The sequence below is a fragment of the Piliocolobus tephrosceles genome, chromosome 1, assembly GCF_002776525.5.
Source record: "Piliocolobus tephrosceles isolate RC106 chromosome 1, ASM277652v3, whole genome shotgun sequence".
In the NCBI taxonomy this organism is placed as follows: Eukaryota; Metazoa; Chordata; class Mammalia; order Primates; family Cercopithecidae; genus Piliocolobus; species Piliocolobus tephrosceles.
Genome location: NC_045434.1, coordinates 62,139,165 through 62,159,210, shown reverse-complemented (window position 1 = coordinate 62,159,210; position 20,046 = coordinate 62,139,165). Strand labels below are relative to the sequence as shown.

The 20,046-nt window shown below is 51.3% G+C and overlaps 1 protein-coding gene across 1 annotated transcript in view; it reads left to right on the top strand.

Annotated features, from left to right (window-relative positions):
• Positions 1 to 18,716, top strand: part of NUAK2 (NUAK family kinase 2) — a 20,297-nt gene extending 1,581 nt beyond the window's left edge. The window contains exons 2-7 of the mRNA XM_023186887.3: positions 8,611 to 8,731; positions 11,690 to 11,841; positions 12,200 to 12,265; positions 14,442 to 14,561; positions 15,418 to 15,550; positions 16,235 to 18,716. Coding sequence (XP_023042655.3) covers positions 8,611 to 8,731; positions 11,690 to 11,841; positions 12,200 to 12,265; positions 14,442 to 14,561; positions 15,418 to 15,550; positions 16,235 to 17,298 — 1,656 coding nt within the window. The 3' untranslated portion in view covers positions 17,299 to 18,716. The remainder of the gene's footprint in view (positions 1 to 8,610; positions 8,732 to 11,689; positions 11,842 to 12,199; positions 12,266 to 14,441; positions 14,562 to 15,417; positions 15,551 to 16,234) is intronic.
• Positions 18,717 to 20,046: the final 1,330 nt, after the last annotated feature.

The window sequence follows — 20,046 nt, the reverse complement described above, 5'->3', positions numbered from 1 at the left end:
TTTTTTTTTTTTTTTTTTTTTTTTTTTTTTTGAGACAGAGTCTGGCTCTGTCGCCCAGGCTAGAGCGCAGTGGCCGGATCTCAGCTCACTGCAAGCTCTGCCTCCCGGGTTCACGCCATTCTCCTGTCTCAGCCTCCCGAGTAGCTGGGACTACAGGCGCCCGCCTCGTCGCCCGGCTAGTTTTTTGTATTTTTTAGTAGAGACGGGGTTTCACCGTATTAGCCAGGATGGTCTCGAACTCCTGACCTCATGATCCGCCCATCTCGGCCTCCCAAAGTGCTGGGATTACAGGCTTGAGCCACCGCGCCCGGCCATATAATGTATATTTTAACCAGCCTTTTAGAGCAGGTGGTTTAGGCATTATTATGTTTTGCCAAATCCAGTTGGGTGCTGGTTGTGAGGGTATGTGTGTGTGTGTGTGTGTGTGTGTGTGTGTATGTGTGTATGGTTTGCCCTGTTGGCTACATCAGCAGTTACTTCCCCAGATTGTGTTTGCTTTTGCAGCCAGTAGCTGGTTTGAAATTCAAGAAGTCATTTCATTGGTGAAGGAGAGTGGATGTTGGAGAAAGGGATAGATTATGGCCCCATCAATAGCACCGAGTATGTTTTTCCTGCTATCGCCTGGCACAGTCCCCAGTTGCCTGCTGCCAGGTTACAGCTATTGGGCAATCATGTACTTCCTGGCTTGCCTTTTCTTTCTCTTTCTACAAAGTCTAAGAAGGCCTGGTGAAGCTCCAGGCTTGAAGCTGTTGGACCCAGGCTTTGTCAGGGGCTTAGCTGGAAAATAACTGCTGGTGGCTTGTGCTTCATGCCTCTTGGGGGTGGGGAGACTGGGTCGTGGGGACTGGGGTGGCTCAGAAACTGAGAAACTGAGATTGAAGTTCAGAGATCCCATCAGGCTCTTGACCCAGGTCACTGTGGGGTGTGTGTGTGGGTGTGTGTGTGGATATGCGTGAGAGAGAGTAAGAGAGAGATCTCATTTGATTCCAGAATGAGATGAACTAGCTTTCAGTTTTCAAACCTCAGTGGATTTAGACAGGGATTCCAGCTCTTATTACATCAGAAGATACTCCCTGGCCTCATGCCTCTTGCTCTATGTAGGAAGCCAAGATCAGTAGGCATGGGACCTGCTGTGAACCTCCCTGATCCATAGACCACCCAGTTCTGCAGCTGGGAGCTTGCTCAGGGTCTCCTTCCTTCTTGGAGAGCGGCTGCCTGCTGTGCTAATGGTTTCTCAGTTCTGGAGCATTGCCTCTTCCCCACCCCACCCCACCCCTGCCTCTTGACTGTCCTCTGTGAATCGTGAATTGAGAGAGCCCTAGTACCTCAGGATACTTCAGTGGGGGAGAGGGGTGTGGGAGCTTGCCCAAGACCTCCCCCAGAATGAATTGAGATTGTTGGTGGGAGCTAGATTCAGAGGAAAGCCTGCTGGGTGACTTCCATCCCAATTTTCTCTCCACCTTTCTAGCATGCTTCCCGCTCCCAACCTGCCTAGATGGGATTTTCGGGGCCAGATGGGATTGGCAGAGGGGAAGGGCAGGTGGGCGGAACTAATGGAACTAACTAGGAGGGCATCAAAGGAAAAACAAATATTTGCTCTGGCTCTTCAGTACATTCCTGGTATCCAAATGACATTTCCTCCTGGGACTCTCCCAGCTCCCCCGGCCACCCCTCCCCCTAAAGAGAAAAACACATGCTGGGGTCTCTGAAATGGAGTCCACCAAAGCCTTTGGATGATCTGCATGGAAGTCTTACCTTCAAGGGGCACCATGAGGGGCATGAGTCCAAGTGGATGGTGCTCTGGAGCGAGAGTGCTTCTGTCTTTTTCATGTACTGGAGTGCAGTGCAGGATTTCAAGATGCTTGAAAATGACTGAGGTGGTCTGATTCCTTCACTGACAGATAGAGTAGCTGAGGCCCGCAGAGGGGAAGTGACTTATCCTATAGCTGGTGAGTGGCATGCCTACAACATGGTCTCCTGGATGACCAAGTACTGAGTCCTAGACTGGGAGTTGGCCTTGAGATGAGCCCGGGCTTGCCTCAGTGTCTTTGTTATTCCAAAAGTTAGCTCCCGCTGCCTTTCCCAGCGCTCCAGGCTGTGCTTCAGGTGGGAAGAGTCACTGGGAACCAACCCCTACCCTCACATACAATGACTGTGTTGAAGGATTCGGGGTGGGTGAACTACACTGTATTCCTGGGTTTCAAACCTTGTTGGGGATGCTGCCTAGCTGAGAGTCAAGGCTGCGAGCATCCAAATCGTGGCTCCATTGCTTACCAGCTGTGCAACCTTTCTGTACCTCAGTTTCCTTATCTGTAAAGCGGGGGTGATAATCATTCCTACCTAGTGGGATTCTCTTAGGATTAAGTAAGACAGCATATGTAAAGTGCATAGCACAGTATCTGACACACACAGTGTTGTTATCCCAGCAAAGCTGGCTTTGATGAAGTCCTGCCCTTCCCTTTCCTGGGAAATCCCTGTGTCCTGGAGGTCTGTCCTACCCTAAGAAAGAGTAAGGATTGTGCTGGGCTTCCCTAAGCCAAACCACTTTGGTTGCTGCTTTGTTCAAAGTCCTCGTTTCTCCTTCGGCCCCAGCTCCAGAGAAGGACTCCTGCCTGGCTGGCTGCCAAGGGCTTGCTTGGCGGGACACTGCCCTCCTGCTCCCTCTGCACCTGCCCACTCAGTGGCAGGGAGGGAGGCTGCAGGCCACTCTTGTCCTTGAGCCCCAGCCAAACCACACAAGAAGGCTGGGCAGGGAAGCTCTTTGCCCAGCAACCCGGTAGAGGGGGCTGGAGGATGGCAAGGAGGGGGCAGCACAGTATGGGGAGGTGGCTCAGGCTCCCTTTGGAGCCTATTCCTGATCCCTGCCTAGCTCTCTGGCTAGTGTGGTGGGATGGTGAGCCACCCCTAGGCCCATCCCCACTCTGCCCAGCCCAGGCCAGCCCAGCCCAACCTCTCCTCCGTTATCTAAATGAGTCATCCTCCAGCTCCTTGCCCTGCCTCCCAGACAGCAGCTGCTCCACTAAAGACCAGAGAGGAATCAGGGATCTTGGCTCCAGCTCCAGGTGATAACTATGACCAGAGATGCCCAGCTTGTACCTTCTCTCCCTCCACCTGGAACCAGCATCTCTGGATCTTCTTTTTCTAAGACCTTTCTACCATCCTCTCCTGAATCCAGATCATTCCTGATCTGAGTCCCTGGGAGGAAGGCAGTGTTTACCAGTTGAGCCACAGCACCTACCTCTCCAGGGTGTTGGTAAAGGAGTGGGCATATTTGTATGTCTGTAAGTGGGATGGGGTAGCTGGGTGATACCGCACGGCCTGGCCTAGGGCAAGATATAGGGCATTCCCTTCTCCAGGGATGGGAGGCAGGCAGGGAATCTCCATGGCTGAGATGGAAGCTTCTCCAGGCACCATCCTTCCATCTTCAATCCTGATTGTGTCTTGATGGGTTGTGGAACCTTGAAAACTTCAGTGCACCTTTCTGGACTTCAGTGTGTGCTGTTTGCAAACTAGGATGAGGAATTAACCCTGCTGCCTTTTCCAATGTTCAGGACCGCAGGGCAAGAAAACCACTGGGGCAGAATCAGAAATTACGCTCGAGCAGGCTACTGTGGCCATAGTATGGGGCTCCTTATAATAATCCTTGGCTAGCACCTTCCTGGCGTAGTAGCAGGTGGCCCGTTTCTGAAGAAGTTCAGCAGAGAATTCTAGAGTTTGGAAGGGTGCATAGAGATCCTGATGTGCAAATTTGTCAATGTCTCTTTCTGGCCTTTGCTCAAACCTTTCTTTCTGCCTGGAATGCCCTAGTCGTCCCTCTGTAGCCCGCCTCCCTTGGCTTAGCAAACCTCACTCATCCTTCAAAATCGAAAGCAGTTTTCTCCCAGAGGTGGTTTTCCCTGCTCCTCCTATAGGCAAAGGAAGTTCTTTCCAGTGCTCTTGGAGCCTCTCTGCAGGCAGGGACATCAACTGCCACATTCATCACAATAGAATGGAATTTATTTAATTGTTAGCCCTCCCGCTGGATTGTGGGACTGTCCAATTTTTATCTGAATCCCTAACACCTATCACAGTGCCAGCCAGGCACATAGTAGGCACTCAGCAAATGATTGAAGAATAAATATCCTTTCATTTTTCAGATGAAGACATGTAAACCAGCCAGATAAGTTATTGTCTGGTCAGACTTATTGTCTGGTCAAGTGACTTATCTTGAGTTGCATAGCTCAATAGGGACAAATAAGGATTAGATACCTGGGCTCTTGATGCCCTCTCCACTAACCAGATATTCAAGTTTACGTTATTATCATTGAATCTGGTTTTCCTTCCCCTTCTGAGTAGGGTGGCCATATAATGTACTGTCTAAACTCGGATACTTCGGAGAGTAAAAGGGGCAGTATTAGTAATTAGACCAGCACTATCTCAGGCATGTGGCCTTCCTGCCTCTGGGTGATTGGTTCAGCAATTGTTACCCTCTTCCTTGGTTTTAGTCATCTTATTCTTATTCTTATTTTTATTTTTATTTTTATTTTTATTTTAAGACAGAGTCTCACTCTGTCACCCAGGCCGGAGTGCAGTGGTGCAGTCTCAGCTCACTGCAACTTCCGCCCCCCGGGTTCAAGCAATTCTCGTGCCTCAGCCACCGAGTAGCTGAGATTACAGCAATGCATCACCAGGCCCAGCTAATTTTTGTATTTTTAGTAGAGATGGAGTTTCACCATATTGGCCAGGCTGGTCTCGAACTTCTGGCCTCAAGTGATTTGCCCGCCTCGGTCTCCCAAAGTGCTGAGATTATAGGCATGAGCCACTGCGCCCAGCCTAATCAACGTATTTTTATTCTAGAGAATATTGCCTGGCTATCTTGCAGATGAGAACAAAGGTCCCGAAAAATTAGTCCTTATAACCAAGTGAACTCCACCCGTGACTAGGAAGAAGAGGAGAAAATCTTATCTGAGCACTGCTCCCATCAGTCAAAGATCATCAGCCCAGTGGCTTCACTAGTAAATATTTGTGATTTATGTTCACCAGTAACAACTGTTGGACGCTTTCTGTATGCTGAGCTCTGTCCAGGCCTGAGCGGTTGCTCTAATTTACTTTGACAGGCCAGCCAACAGATAGCTAGAGCCCTCTCCTGTGGGGCCAGGATAGGCTGGAGAGTAGTGGCCCAACCACACCAGGGCAGTGATGCATGGCTCTTCTTGTCTGCCACCTGCTTGGGGACTGATGGAGGCCTGATGACATAACTTGTTTGCTTCCTGGAAAGTGCCAGCCATACTGTGATCTGCTGGGACCTAATATGGATACCTGGTGGGTCCCTAAGCTACCCCCTGATACCAGAGCACAAACTTGCAGGAGGCTGGAACTGTTCAATGACGATTAACAATTCTGATGTAGAATCATGGGCTTCTGGAGTTGAAAGAGATGGATCTTGGGGTTCAACTTGTGCACCCTCCCCCGTGCAGAGACTCCTCCCAGCCCCTCTAAGACGCCTTTCTCCCTTTTTTGGAACCTCATTTATTTTAGGCCTTGTCATCTTTAGAGTTCTGCCCCCTAAGCCTGTGATGATTTAGTTCACTATTGTATCTGCGAGTACACAACGGAACATCCAAGATGTGCCTATGTGTACATCTTAAGTTCTGAAATAGTTTTGATTATCTAGATATGGGATTTGTGTTTATATATGATTGATCCATTTTCTCTTTATGGACCTTTATCTCTGAAGAGCTCATAGAACTTTATCCATTGTTTTATTTTAAACAAAGAATTTTAGTGAGAAAATAACTTGTCCATAAAATCTCCCCTTCAGGGAGAGGAAAAAGGGTATGAGGTGAGAGGTGTGTGGGAATTATCCAAGTTGAATCCAGGAAAGAGAGGTGCCTCCTAGTTGAAGGAGGATTCAAGCCCTCTCTATGCCTACCCCTGGCCCCCTGCCCAATTCCAAGCCCAGGTTTTTGTTTTTGTTTTTGTTTTTTGCTTAGCTCACTAGGGAGAGATGTATGGTTTGGAGCAGAAGGGGGATAGCCCCATCGCATCCCCTGCAGCTGCAGCATGGGCCTCTCCAGCATCTTGGGGAGGAGGCTCCATGGTGACCATCCCTCCCACCTGCCATTGTCCTCCCTGCCTTGCTCAGGGAGGGCCTGAGAGCAGGGCCTCCCCTCTTTCAAAGATGAAGCTAGGGGGGAGGAGCAGGGTGGAGGGCACGCCATCCCTGGCCTGTTGCCGGGGTGACCGGGCCAGGGCATTGTGAGCAGCTTCTCTTACGGGATTAGGGCTGTTCCGCATTCTTGTCCGATGGAGAACACAGGCGGGCAGGGCCTGCTGCCCCTGCAAGCCAGAAGCCATTGTCTGCCTCCAGAGCCCTGTGAAAGGGTGGATTAGAGGCTCCTCCCATCGAGCAGGGGTTTTCTTTTTTCTGTCTCCCTTTGAATGTTGAGGGGAGGCAAACCCTCCTGGGAAATTGAACGAGGAGCTGTTTACCACAGTCTAGGTCTTCAGATTTCTCACAACTTGCCTATCTCCCATAAGAGGAAGACTCGTATTTACCATTTGCGTCGTTGGGCAGCACTTGCCAGGAACTGGCCGGCCCTATGACACCCCACCCCCACCCTGCTCCGCCCAGCCCTGCAGCCTCTGAGGTGCCCCGTGGCATCTCTACAGCTCATTTCATAGACTCAGAGCAGGAAAGCCCCTCAGATCTCTTAGTTCAACCTGTTAGTTTCACAGAAAAAAACAAAACAAAACAAACCCGAGGCTCTTGAGAAGGGGTGGGACTCGCCCAGGGGGACAGTGACAGACTCCCCAGGCCGCGTCTCTCCCCAACTCTGCGCCTCAGGCCCTGCTCCCTGGTGTTTTCTGGGGTTTTGTCCAGGAGCTGCTGCTGAGGAGGGTGGAGCAGAGAGACGTAGACCCTCGTTGGCTCAGAGCTTTGCTAGCTGCACCTCAGGAGCCCTCTTTCCATTTCCTCCTGCCTCACTCCACCCTTCTGGAGCCCACCACACATACTGTCCAAAAGGCTTAGTCCTCCTGTGGTGTTTTTCTCTTGCTGGACTAGGGTAGCAAGCCCTGAGATAACAAGCAACTGTTGAGTTGTTTGTTTGTTGTCAGGGGAGGAATATTTCTTGTCTGAACTGAATAGACTGGTATTTGGGGGCTTTTTTTTTTTTTTCTCATAATTTTGGGACCAATTTTTTAAAACGTGGTAAAACATACATAATATAAAAGTTACCATTTTAAGTGTACTGGTAGTGTTAAATTTAACGTTATTGTAAACCAATCTCCAGAATTCTTTTCATCTTACAAAACCGAAACTATACACATTAAACAACACCTCCCCATTTCCCCTCCCCCAGTTCCTGGTAACCACCGTTCTATTAATACTTTCTGTCCCTATGAATTTGCCTATTCCCAGTACCTCATTTAAGTGGGATCATACAATATTGACCCTTTGGTGACTGACTTATTTCACTTAGCATAATATTTTCAAGGATCATCCATGTTATAGCATGTGTCAGAATTTCATTCCTTTTTGTGGTTGAATAATATTCTATTCCATCCTATGGACATACCACATGTAGTTTATGCCTACATTTCTTTATTTATTTATTTTTTTTTTTGAGACAGGGTCTCACTCTGTTGCCCAGGCTGGAGTCCAGTGGTGCATTCATGGCTCACTGCAACCTCTGCCTCCTGGGCTCAAGCAATTCTCCTACCTCAGCACGCGCCTATAGCTGGGACTGCAGGCATGTGCCACCATACCTGGCTAGATTTTGTATTTTTTGTACAGACAGGGTTTCACCATGTTGCCCAGGCTGGTTGTGAACTCCTGGCCTCAAGTGATCCTCCTGAGTTGGCTTCCCAAAGTGCTTGGATTACAGGCTTGAGCTACAGCACCCGGACCTATCCCTACTTTTCTTGATGGACATTTGGGACGTTTCCACTTTGTGGCTAGGGACTGATTGCTTATAGCAAGTTACAGTACTGGGGCAGAAAAAGCACCAAACTGAGAATCAGATGGCCAGTAGTCTCATCCAGTTGCGCCAGTTAGTGACTGTGTGACTGAGCACATCATCTAACCTCTCTGGGTCCCAGTTTCTTCGCCTGTAAAGGGTATTGATGAGGCTTTTTGTGCCCACCTCCCAAGGTTGTCATGAGGGCCAATTCATTTACTAATGCACCAAGGAGTTGTTCTGTGCCTACTGTGCATCAGGCAGTGTGCTCAGCGTCAAGAATTCAGTGGTGAGCAAAACTGGCTGGTCCTTGCGCATGGTGCAGATTGGCACATTTGCTTTATAATTCATAAAGCATCAGCCTTGCAAATGCAGGTTTTTACCTTCCTTGTCTATCTGTAGACTATGAATAAGGAGGTGACTGGTCCATATTCCTTCCTGCTGCATGGACCATGTGCACTCAGCTCAGGTGAGATCTTTTTCTAGAGAAAGTGCTCTCCAGCCTCTCTGCCGCCTACCCTGGTGAAGGATGGAGTGGCTTCTCTGGGTGTACTCTGTGGCCTTTATAGCAGCTACAAGCAAACCACCAGGACCAGGGCCCCCAGAGTGTCCTCTGCCAAACCTCTTCCTGCCAAACCTTTCTCCTCATTCTCCTGCCTTCTATTCCCAGGTGGCCATCAAGTCAATCCGGAAGGACAAAATCAAAGATGAGCAAGATCTGATGCACATACGTAGGGAGATTGAGATCATGTCATCACTCAACCACCCTCACATCATTGCCATCCATGAAGGTACAGTGGGCACTTAAAGCTGGAAGTTGGGGGTCTATGTGTGTGCATGTGTGTGTTCACATGCGTGTGTACATGTGTCAGAAGAAACAACATAAAGAAGTAAAAAAGATACAGACTCTAGAGGTGGGCAGGAGCTGGATTTGAAACTCAGCTGTATGACTTTGCACAGCTCATTGAATTTAGCCTCTGGGCCTCAGTTCCTCATTTATAAAATGGGGTAATCCCATCTACATCACAGTGTGGTTGCAAAGATCAAACTGTTTATGTCATTGAATGCTCCACTCATGGGAAATACTCAAGGAATTGCAGGGTTTTTTGTTGTTATTATTCGGTTTTCCCTACTTGAACACTACCTTCCCAACCCAATGAGCTCCTTAGCAATCTAGGGGAGGCTGAAAGATACCTAGACCTGCACCTGTCCCAGATGTGTGGGTGCTATTCTTCATGTGTCCCAAGAGCCAGATCTCCTAGAGTCTGACCTGGGCTCTGAATCATTCCTGCCACAGGGCTGGCTCCTACCGCTACTTGTCTTTCTTGGCCTCCTCTTCTCTGACATCAGTGCTGATTTCACCTCTCCAGCTGCCCTCCTCCCCGTGACCCAGACAACAAAGTGAGCAAGAGAGGGTGACGAAGGAAAGATGGGGAGCCCTCTCCTACACACACCTGTCTGCGCTGAGCCTTTACATAATATCAGTTAGATGGGAAGTGAGGGATAGCAACAGGAGGGAAGAAAGGGAGCCTGTAGCTCTGCCCTTTGTCTGTCTATTCCTGGTGGGGGAAAAATAGATCAGTGTCTGCTCTTGGGTCATGGTCATAGAAAGATTAAGGGTAGAGCCACTAACATGGCCCTGTGGCTTGAGCCTGTTCCATGAAGAGCCAGGCAAGTGGCTGAGAAGGTTAATTGTATCTCTGTGTGCTTCCCTCAGGGAAGAGTGGGGAGATGACAAAGTATTGGTTAAGCCAGGCTGAGTGTGGTGATTGGGGTGTGTGTGTGTGTGTGTGTGTGTGTGTATGTATGAAATCTGCCTTACACCCGTATTTCCAGGTAGGCTGAGTGTGGTGATTGGTGTGTGTGCATGTGCGTGCGTGTGCGTATGTGTGTGAATTCTGCCTTATATCTCCAGCTGGATCTGGGAACTGAGTGCTGCAGCTCAGGATATGACTTCTCTGGCACCTTCAGATTCAACAGACATAAAAACATCATAGTTACTCTGTGACTGGAGGGGATCCCCCAAATTCATCCCCTTCCTGCTATAGGCTTCAAGGGATGTGAGGTAGTGGGTGTGCCTCAGTCCTGGGAACTGACCTCTAACCTAGCTGTTCTCCAAAATGTGCCCTGGCTGGCTTTTGACTCCCAATTTTATGGCACAAAGGTTGCATGCATCCTTGCAGAGATGATGAGAGCCATAGGGGTGGAGTCTCAGCCAGGCATTCCCAGGAGGCTGGGCCTCCACAGATAAGGGCCATTTACTCCTGTCCCCCTGGAAACAAGGACAGTCCTCCTGGCCATGTATCCAATTCCCTGGAAGCTGGGACTCCTCTAGGGAGAAGCCTCTTCACTCCTTCTCAGAGCCTAGACAACATTAGCTCTGGGGCAGACCCAGCAAGCCAAGCTCATAGGACCCGTTTGACACAAAGATGCAGTGTCATGGACATACATGTTCTAACACACACCAGGCAGAAGGGCCAGTTTGGTGAACCAGCCACTCCCTACCTAGTCTTCAAGTGGCAAGAGGGCCACTCCTACCCAGAGAGATGAGCCAGTTGGGATGGGGTGGCTGCCAGGAACCCAGCCAGTCAATTAATTACCAAATATGTATAGATTGCTTCTGTGTAGAAGGCCTTATGCATGAGGCCCTGCCCTGGATCCTCTGGATGAAAGTCAGAGATGGTGATGAATATCTCAGCTCTCTGTGGTGCTTTATAGTTCATGATCCACTTGAATATACTTTTATTCCCTCTTCAGATCCTCAAGACAGACATTATTATTGGCCTTATTTTTCAAATGTATGCATGAGGGCATTGATTATAAATATAACTGTGGCTGGGTGCGGTGGCTCACGCCTGTAATCCCAGCACTTTGGGAGGCCAGGGTGGGCAAATCATGCAGTCAGGGGTTCAAGACCAGCCTGGCCAACATGGAGAAACCCCGTCTCTACTAAAAGTACAAAAATTAGCCGGGCATGGTGGCACGCACCTTTAATCCCCACTACTCGAGAGGCTGAGGCAGGAGAATCGCTTGAACCTGGGAGGTGGAGGTTGCAGTGAGCCGAGACCACGCCACTGCACTCCAGCCTAGATGACAGAGCGAGACTCCGTCTCAATAAATAAATAAATAAATACATAAATACATAAATAACCAACCGTAGGTACCATTTATCGAGTGCTTGTTTATGTGTCAGACCTACACCAGCTTGCTCAGCCAGCCCTGGAACTGCTGCTGACTTTTTATGTTTCTCACCCCAGCCCTGTGAGGTTGCCTTATTATCCTGCTTTTCAAATGAGGAAACTGAGGCACAGTGGTTTAATGACTTGTCCAAGATCACCCAGCAAACCTGCATTCTTACTCATGTATCTAGAAGAGATTTGCCCAAGGCCACAAGGTGAAAAAGTACCAGATTCTTGAACCAAGGAGCCTGGCTTTTCATTCCCATCTAGTGACGTCGCTGCCTTCCTGAAAGGGCCGGGTAGTTTTTCAGAATTCCCAAAAGCCTGAACTTCCAAGGAGGCAGAGGGTGAGCCAGTGTCTTTGGCCTTAACTCATGGCTCCTGGAAGATGCTGAGAACTTCCAAGGCCCTTCTTCTGCCCTTATTTGCCACCATATAGCCCCAATAGCAGATATCCCTGGAGCGGGTCCTGTCTGGTTTGGGGCCCGGGGTGGGGGAGGAGTGAGTCACCCCCAGTGGAGAGCAGTGCACTCTGGGAGGGCCTGACGTTCCTTCCTTTGCTCTGCCCAGTGTTTGAAAACAGCAGCAAGATCGTGATCGTCATGGAGTATGCCAGCCGGGGCGACCTTTATGACTACATCAGCGAGCGGCAGCAGCTCAGTGAGCGCGAGGCTAGGCATTTCTTCCGGCAGATTGTCTCTGCCGTGCACTATTGCCATCAGGTGAGCACCTACCTGCTCCAGCCGTGTTCTCAGGGGCTGGCCGCTGGGGCTCTGGGGCTGTTTTGGACCAGAGAGGTTCCATGACTTATCCAGGATCACACAGGGAGACAGAAACAGAGGCAAAACTAGATTCTGGACTCTCAGGGAAATGTTGGTGTCTCTAACTTTGAGTCCCTTACCCGGGGATAGAAGGGCCTGTGATTTCTTGCAGCCCGCACCAATAAAGATGGGCATTCCCAGCCTACCTGTGCTCAAACCCACTTGGCTCCCTTTGTGTTTACCTCAGTCTCCAGACTAGGCCCCTCATCACCTTCCCTTCCCTGGTGACCTTCCCCGGACTGCCCCCTCCTTCTTTCAGAACAGAGTTGTCCACCGAGATCTCAAGCTGGAGAATATCCTCTTGGATGCCAATGGGAATATCAAGGTGAGTCCCACTTCTTATTTCTAGAAGCCTCCCTGCCCACCCCAGCTTTTCTGCACTGTCCCTAGCCAAGTAGCTCTAAGCTCTTGGTGGATTCCTGAAGGAGCTGAGCAAGGCTGACCTTCATTGGTACTGGTAGGGACCTCAGCCGTCATCCATTCCAACACCTCATTGTGTGGATGGAGAGCTGGGGCCTCAGCTGAGAGGTGCTCTGCACAAGATAACACAACTAGTGTGTGGCTGAGCCTGGACTAGAACCAAGATCTTCTGACTCCCAGATCAGTGCTCCTTTGATGTCATAAGGGTGACAGGAGTCTAGATCTAAGGTCAGGTTTAATACAACCCTGGGATGGGCCCGGCCTGAGTTCGTCTCCCTGCCCATGTGTGTACACACTTGCGTACACACACATGCATGCTTTAATCTGCTACAATTAGCCAGGCGCAGTGGCTCACGCCTGTAATCCCAGCACTTTGGGAGGCCGAGGCGGGTGGATCACGAGGTCAGGAGATCGAGACCATCCTGGCTAACATGATGAAACCCCATCTCTAGTAAAAATACAAAAAATTAGCCAGGTGTGGTGTCGGGCGCCTGTAGTCCCAGCAGCTCGGGAGGCTGAGGCAGGAGAATGGCGTGAACCTGGGAGGTGGAGCTTGCAGTGAGCCGAGATCGCGCCACTGCACTCCAGCCTGGGTGACAAAGTGAGACTCCATCTCAAAAAAAAAAAAAAAAACTGCTACAATTAGATAGCCCTTTGGAAACTTCCCACAGATGAAGGACCCCAGCTCCAGCTTCCTGCTTTCTGCAGCTGCTGGATTTCCATGCTTAAGTAGTTAAATTCAGGCATGGAAAAGTTCATGTTGATGGGATAAACTGAGATCTCAGGGCTGGAGGAAGGAGTGGCACTGGGGAGGCTGGCCCCTGCAGGCACCTGGGAAGGTGACGCTGCACTCTGACCCTCTTCAGAATCTTCCTGAACCCAGGCCATAGTCTCTTCCAGTGGCTCCTGACCTGTACCATAAGGTGCCCTGGTACTGAGTTCATTCCCTCTTACCAGTCAATTCCCGGAGCAGGTGGGGCAGTCTTTGATGCTGATCAGAAGGGAGGGAAGCCACAGCCAGTAAACCCACATAATCGGGCACAAACATGGACAGGCATGAGCTTTTCTATCTCTACCAGTCATGTGCTTCATTATGGACTTCAACTGGCAACTGCTTGATAAGAGGCCAATAAAACCATAAACAAAGGAGCCAGGGTTTCATAAACAGCCCCTCCCCACCCTGAACACACATAACCCTCTGATGGGGTGAAGAGCTGGGGAGCACGAGGGCATGGCCTCAGCCTCTTACTGAGGATAGGTGGGAAAGGGTGTCTCTGGGGAACGAGAAGATGGGGTCGGGTTCTCAAGCCCTCAATATCAGATGGTTCGGGGAGTCCTGGGCTGTAACCACAGCCCTGACGTTTGTTCTACCGTCATTATTGCCTCTGAGCTATATTGGGCTGACCCCAGGTTTCTGCCACCAAGTTCTTGCCCAGGTGTGCACACAAGAATAAGCCCTTTGCTAGGAAGGGCAGCTCAAGTCTTATGTGGTTCATTGGTTATAGGGCTTGCTTGTTCCTGAGGGCCATGACATTATCACAAGATGCTGGCTTTCCCCTTCCATCTGGCTGACCCTCCTTTCCATCACTAAACATCCTTAGAACCTCATGCAGGCTCTCAGCTGGGCTAGCAGCTGCAGGAGAGGTGGGGGCAAGGAGGTCAGCATGGGAGTGTACAGTCTGTCTGGAAGGCAGATCTAATGAGCAGGGCTGCTCCAGGGAGGCACTGGAAACTCTAGGCTTCTAGAAGAAGGAAATGGAAGACTTTCCAAGGGATATGGGCATGAGAGAGCATCTCTGTAGTGGAATGCCACGTGAGCAAAGCGGTCTGGGGAGCAGTGAGGATCCTGAAGCCCCCACATACCTCTGCCTAGATGCTCCTTATTGACACAGCTCCTCAGGGTTCGTTCTTCCAGGGCCTGAGCTATGCTGACAGTGCTCAGTGTGGGGTAGGGGTCATGGGGACCCTTTCCTCCTGCTGGAGCCTGGGTTTCCCCAGGGTCTGAAGAGGGGTGGGCCAAGAGCTACAGAAAAACCCAGGCCTTGACATGACTTGTGCCCGTGTTTGATTCAATCCTGCAGATTGCTGACTTCGGCCTCTCCAACCTCTACCATCAAGGCAAGTTCCTGCAGACATTCTGTGGGAGCCCCCTCTATGCCTCGCCGGAGATTGTCAATGGGAAGCCCTACACAGGCCCAGAGGTAAGTGACCACCTTCCCCTGCCAGCCTGCCTCGGGTGTTTACTATGACTTTAGATCCTGGGAGATTGATGGGCTAGTTTTCTTGTTATTCACCTTTTCAGAGCACAAAACTCAGGCCTCCCAAAAAGTAGTAACTTGCCAGGTGTCTAGCCACGAGTGGCAAAACTAGAACTAGGCCGGGCGCAGTGGCTCACACCTGTAATCCCAGCACTTTGGGAGGTCCACAAGTGGACCACTTGAGGTTGGGAGTTCAAGACTAGCCTGGCCAATGTGGTGAAACCCCGTCTTTACTAAAAAAAATACAAAAGTAATGGGGCTTTATGGCATACACCTGTAATCCCAGTTACTTGGGAGGCTGAGGCAGGAGAATCACTTGAACCTGGGAGGCAGAGTTTGCAGTGAGCCGAGATCATGCCGCTGCACTCCAATCTGGGCAACAGAGCAAGACTCCATCTCAAAAGAAATGAAAAAGAAAACAAAACAAAAAACCCTAGAACTAGAACGTAGGTCTCCTGACTCCTAGGTTAGTTCTTTGCCTCCCTCACTTTCCTCATTCCTGTTACCTTTCCCGGCCACCCGGTCCAGCCTCCCAAGAGTGACGTAGAGATGATATCTGTCACAACCACCCCTTCCCCAGCCCAGAAGAGATGTCCTGGCTATAGCTCTTGTGCTTGTGGCTGTCCCTCCCAGGGAAAGCGATTGGCAACATCTCAGCCCCCTTCTGCAGTATCCCCGTCTTGGCCCCTGGGTAGGAGAGGTGGGTCATCCTCAGGTGTGCTGGCCTCTGAGTTCTCCAGCATGTACCATTTTCTCATCTGGTATGGACATCCCTGCTGACCTCCCCTGTCTCTCTCAGGTGGACAGCTGGTCCCTGGGCGTTCTCCTCTACATCCTGGTGCATGGCACCATGCCCTTTGACGGGCATGACCATAAGATGCTGGTGAAACAGATCAGCAACGGGGCCTACCGGGAGCCACCTAAACCCTCTGGTGAGTGAGAGGGGTGGGTGTTCTTATCCAGGCCTGGGGTGTCCTTCACTCATTCCTAAGGCAAGAACTACACAGTGGCACAAAAGTCAAAAGGGCAACAGTCCATCATGGCCCATGGTAGGTTAGGGGACCGTCCACCGTATGTCCAATGTCGAGACCTCTGGGGAAGGAGGGGATAGCTCTTTCTTCCCATAGGGGCATGCTTGATTATATTTGGGAAGTGGTTCCTAAGCTCTCACTTAGATCTCCTTTGCTACAGTTGTCTCCTTTCCTATTGCTTTTGTTCTCATCCTCAGAAACCTTTTTGTCCTTGACTATGACTTAGAAGGCAGGAAGAAGGGTGTGAGAGCCCCAGTTTACCCTGAATACAGTCTGTACCCTCAGAGGGTTGAATTTCAATGGAGAGAGAGAGGATAGATACCAACATACACACAAGGGCTCATGAAGGGGTCACAGTCCTGAGGGGTCAGAGGACAGAGAGGCAGCTGGAGGAGTCAGTCCAGGAACTGTGGACTGGGGAGCTGTCCTGGGCCAAGGCATGTACAGAACCGTAGGCTGGAAGGGACGCATCCAACCCAGGAGTAAGCAGTGTCTTAGCTCAAAAGGGGATGAGCTGGGGACAGGGGACAGGGAGTGCCTATTCTGGGAGCTGCCAAACTGAAGCACCTGCCTTTTGTCTTCCAGATGCCTGTGGCCTAATCAGGTGGCTGTTGATGGTGAACCCCACCCGCCGGGCCACCCTGGAGGATGTGGCCAGTCACTGGTGGGTCAACTGGGGCTACGCCTCCCGTGTGGGAGAGCAGGAGGCTCTGCACGAGGGTGGGCACCCTGGCAGTGACTCTGCCCGGGCCTCCATGGCTGACTGGCTCCGGCGTTCCTCCCGCCCCCTCCTGGAGAATGGCGCCAAGGTGTGCAGCTTCTTCAAGCAGCATGCGCCTGGTGGGGGAAGCACCACCTCTGGCCTGGAGCGCCAGCATTCACTCAAGAAGTCCCGCAAGGAGAATGACATGGCCCAGTCTCTCCACGGTGACCTGGCTGATGACACTGCCCCTCGCCCTGGCAAGAGCAACCTCAAGCTGCCAAAGGGCATTCTCAAGAAGAAGGTGTCAGCCTCTGCAGAGGGGGCACAGGGGGACCTTCAGGAGCTCAGCCCAATCCCTGCGAGCCCAGGGCAGGCTGCCCCCCTGCTCCCCAAGAAAGGCATCCTCAAGAAGCCCCGACAGCGCGAGTCTGGCTACTACTCCTCTCCCGAGCCCAGTGAATCTGGGGAGCTCTTGGACGCAGGCGACGTGTTTGTGAGCGGGGATTCCAAGGAGCAGAAGCCCCCGCAAGCCTCAGGGCTGCTCCTCCATCGTAAAGGTATCCTCAAACTCAACGGCAAGTTCTCCCGGGCAGCCTTGGAGCTCGCGGCCCCCACCACCTTCGGCTCCTTGGATGAACTCGCCCCACCTCGCCCCTTGGCCCGGGCCAGCCGACCCTCAGGGGCTGTGAGCGAGGACAGCATCCTGTCCTCCGAGTCCTTTGAACAGCTGGACTTGCCTGAACGGCTCCCAGAGCCCCCACTGCGGGGCTGTGTGTCTGTGGACAACCTCATGGGGCTTGAAGAGCCTCCCTCTGAGGGCCCTGGAAGCTGCCTGAGGCGCTGGCGGCAGGATCCTTTGGGGGACAGCTGCTTTTCCCTGACGGACTGCCAGGAGGTGACAGCCACCTACCGACAGGCCCTGAGGGTCTGCTCAAAGCTCACCTGAGTGGGGTAGGCATTGCCCCAGTCTGGGCAGGCTGTCAGATGCAGCTGGCTGCACCCCAAGGGGAGATGCCTTCTACCCCACCTCCCAGGACCTGCGTCCCCACTCAGAAGGCTGAGACAGTTTGCAGTGGAGCCCTGGGCAGGGCTGGATGTGAGAAGCAGGCAAATGAAGTGCATCAAAGGTTCAGTGTCTGTCTTCAGCCCTGCTGAACCAAGAGGATAATAGAGAAAGAGAGGGGAACGGGAAGGCCCGCGACCGAGTCCACATTGCCCGTTTCTTGTGCATGACAGAGTCCAGGTTGCCTGTTTCTTGTGCACGTGGTGGGGCCACAGAGACCTGGAAAGTGAACTCTCCCAGGGCCCATCTCCTGCATCCCATGAATACTCTGTACACATGGTGCCTTCTAAGGACAGCTCCTTCCCTACTCATTCCCTGCCAAGTGGGGTCAGACCTCTTTACACACACATTCCTGTTCCTACTAACCACCAGAACTGGATGGTGGCATCCCTAATGTGCCTGAGGCATCCTGGGAATGGTCTGGAGTAACCTTCCTTATTTTTATATTTATTTATTTATTTTTTTTTTTGAGACGGAGTTTCGCTCTTGTTGCCCAGGCTGGAGTGCGATGGCGTGATCTTAGCTCACCTCAACCTCTGCCTCCCGGGTTCAAGGGATTCTCCTGCCTCAGCCTCCCGAGTAGCTGGGATTACAGGCACCCGCCACCATGCCTGGCTAATTTTGTATTTTTAGTAGAGACGGGGTTTCTCCATGTTGGTCAGGCTGGTCTCAAACTCCCGACCTCAGGTGATTCACCCGCCTCGGCCTCCCAAAGTGCTGGGATTACAGGTGTGAGCCACCATGCCCAACCTAACCCTTCTTATTTAGCCTAGGAGTAAGAGAACACAAACTCTGTTTCTTCAGTGGTTCTCTTCCCTTTTTCATCCTCCAAACCTGGCCTGAGCCTCCTGCAGTTGCTGCTGTGAATCTGAAAGACTTGAAAAGCCTCCGCCTGCTGTGTGAACTTCATCTCAAGGGGTCCAGGCTCCTCCGGACTCCACCTTGGACCTCAGAGACTCAGAACTTCTGCCTCTAAGCTGCTCTAAAGTCCAGACTATGGATGTGTTCTCTGGGCCTTCAGGACTCTAGAATGTCCATATTTATTTTTTATGTTCTCAGCTTTGTGTTTTAGGAAAAATGAATCTTGCTGTTTTCAATAATGTGAATTCTATGTTCTGGGAAAATCCACTATGACATCTAAGTTTTGTGTAGAGAGACATATTTTTGCAACGATTTCCACCTCCTCCCACGCCCCCTCCACACCCCACTCCACACTCTGAGTCTCTCTACCTAATGGTCTCTACCTAATGGACCTTCGTGGCCAAAAAGTACCATTAAAACCAGAAAGGTGATTGGAAGCAGGCCATGCTGTTCTCTTTGGTGATTGAGGTGGGGAGGGATGGTGCTGAGCAGGTTTTTGAGCCTTCTCCTAATACTTGTTCCCCTAGGCTGCCAGGGATGGGAAATGGAAAAACTGCCGAATCAAAACAAACGTGAGCTCAGTAGCTCTGGCCTGATCCTAAGCACACAGGTGGGAAGGCCCTGGGCCCAGGGTCCCAGTTGTTCTTCCGGCCTTTGGCACTAAAGTAGAAGTGGATTTGGCAGATTATCCCACCCTGCCCCCACCACCTGCCTCCTCCCACCCCCACTCCTGTCTGCTAGAGCCCTGCTCCTGCTGGGTAAAGACACCCCCACTGCCTTTATTCTCTCCCTCCTAAGAAATCCCCTTTACTCTGGTGCTGGGCAGCTTCTCCCCCCTCCGTCCTCACTGCCTGACTCCTAGAGAAAGCAAAGAATGCCTGGAATGTCCACCCCCACCATACGCCAACTCCCTCAGCCCCCTGCAGAGCATTCCCCACACGCCTGCTCCATTGAGAAACTCCCAGGCTCCGAGGGCTGGGGATGAAAGGGAGGATGAGGACAAAGTGCCCGCCAGCAGCCGGCTGGCTCTGGCTTCAGGCAGCCTCCCTCCCCTACCCGCGACCCACTCTGGTAGTCACAGGAGGCCTCCAAACATCCCCAGCTCTGGCTCCGGCCCCACAACACACCTGTCCTGCCAGCTGTCGGTGCCTGCCCAGTGGAGCGTTGGACCTCCCCTCCCACACCTGGAGAGCTGAGTTGGCAAAGTCACGAGTCTGCAAAGGAGATGGGGAGGGCTAGGCAACTATGGGGTCAAGGTGGGAGAGCAAACAAGACATCGCTTAGGCGACACTGGAGTACTTAGGTCTTAAGTCTCTGAGGTCCTACTCAGTGCTGAAACTCTGGGCTAGACTCTGGGTAAACATGGAAAAAATCCAGGGGGCGGGTTTATCTCCAGAAGCTTAGAGTTCAGCTGTGGGGTTAGCAGTGCTCCTTTATTCATTCCTCTCATGAATCAAGCCTTTTTGTGTGCTAAGCTTCGTAGAAGACAGAGGTAATTGCTGTATCCCTGGTGCAAAAAACAAAAAAACAAAACAAAAAGAGATCTTAGCCTCAAGGAGGTTACAGACTAGGGGTAAGGTAGCATGCAATAAATCCAATGAGAAATTGTTACTGGTTCAGATCCTGTTGAAAGGAGTTTGGATGATGCAAAGAATTGCATCTTGGGAGATAATAATAGGGGCTACCATTCACGAAGTGCTATGGGTCAAGCCCTTTAGGTGTCTTACCTCACGTAATGCTCACGATAGCCTTGTTAGTTCAGTACTATTT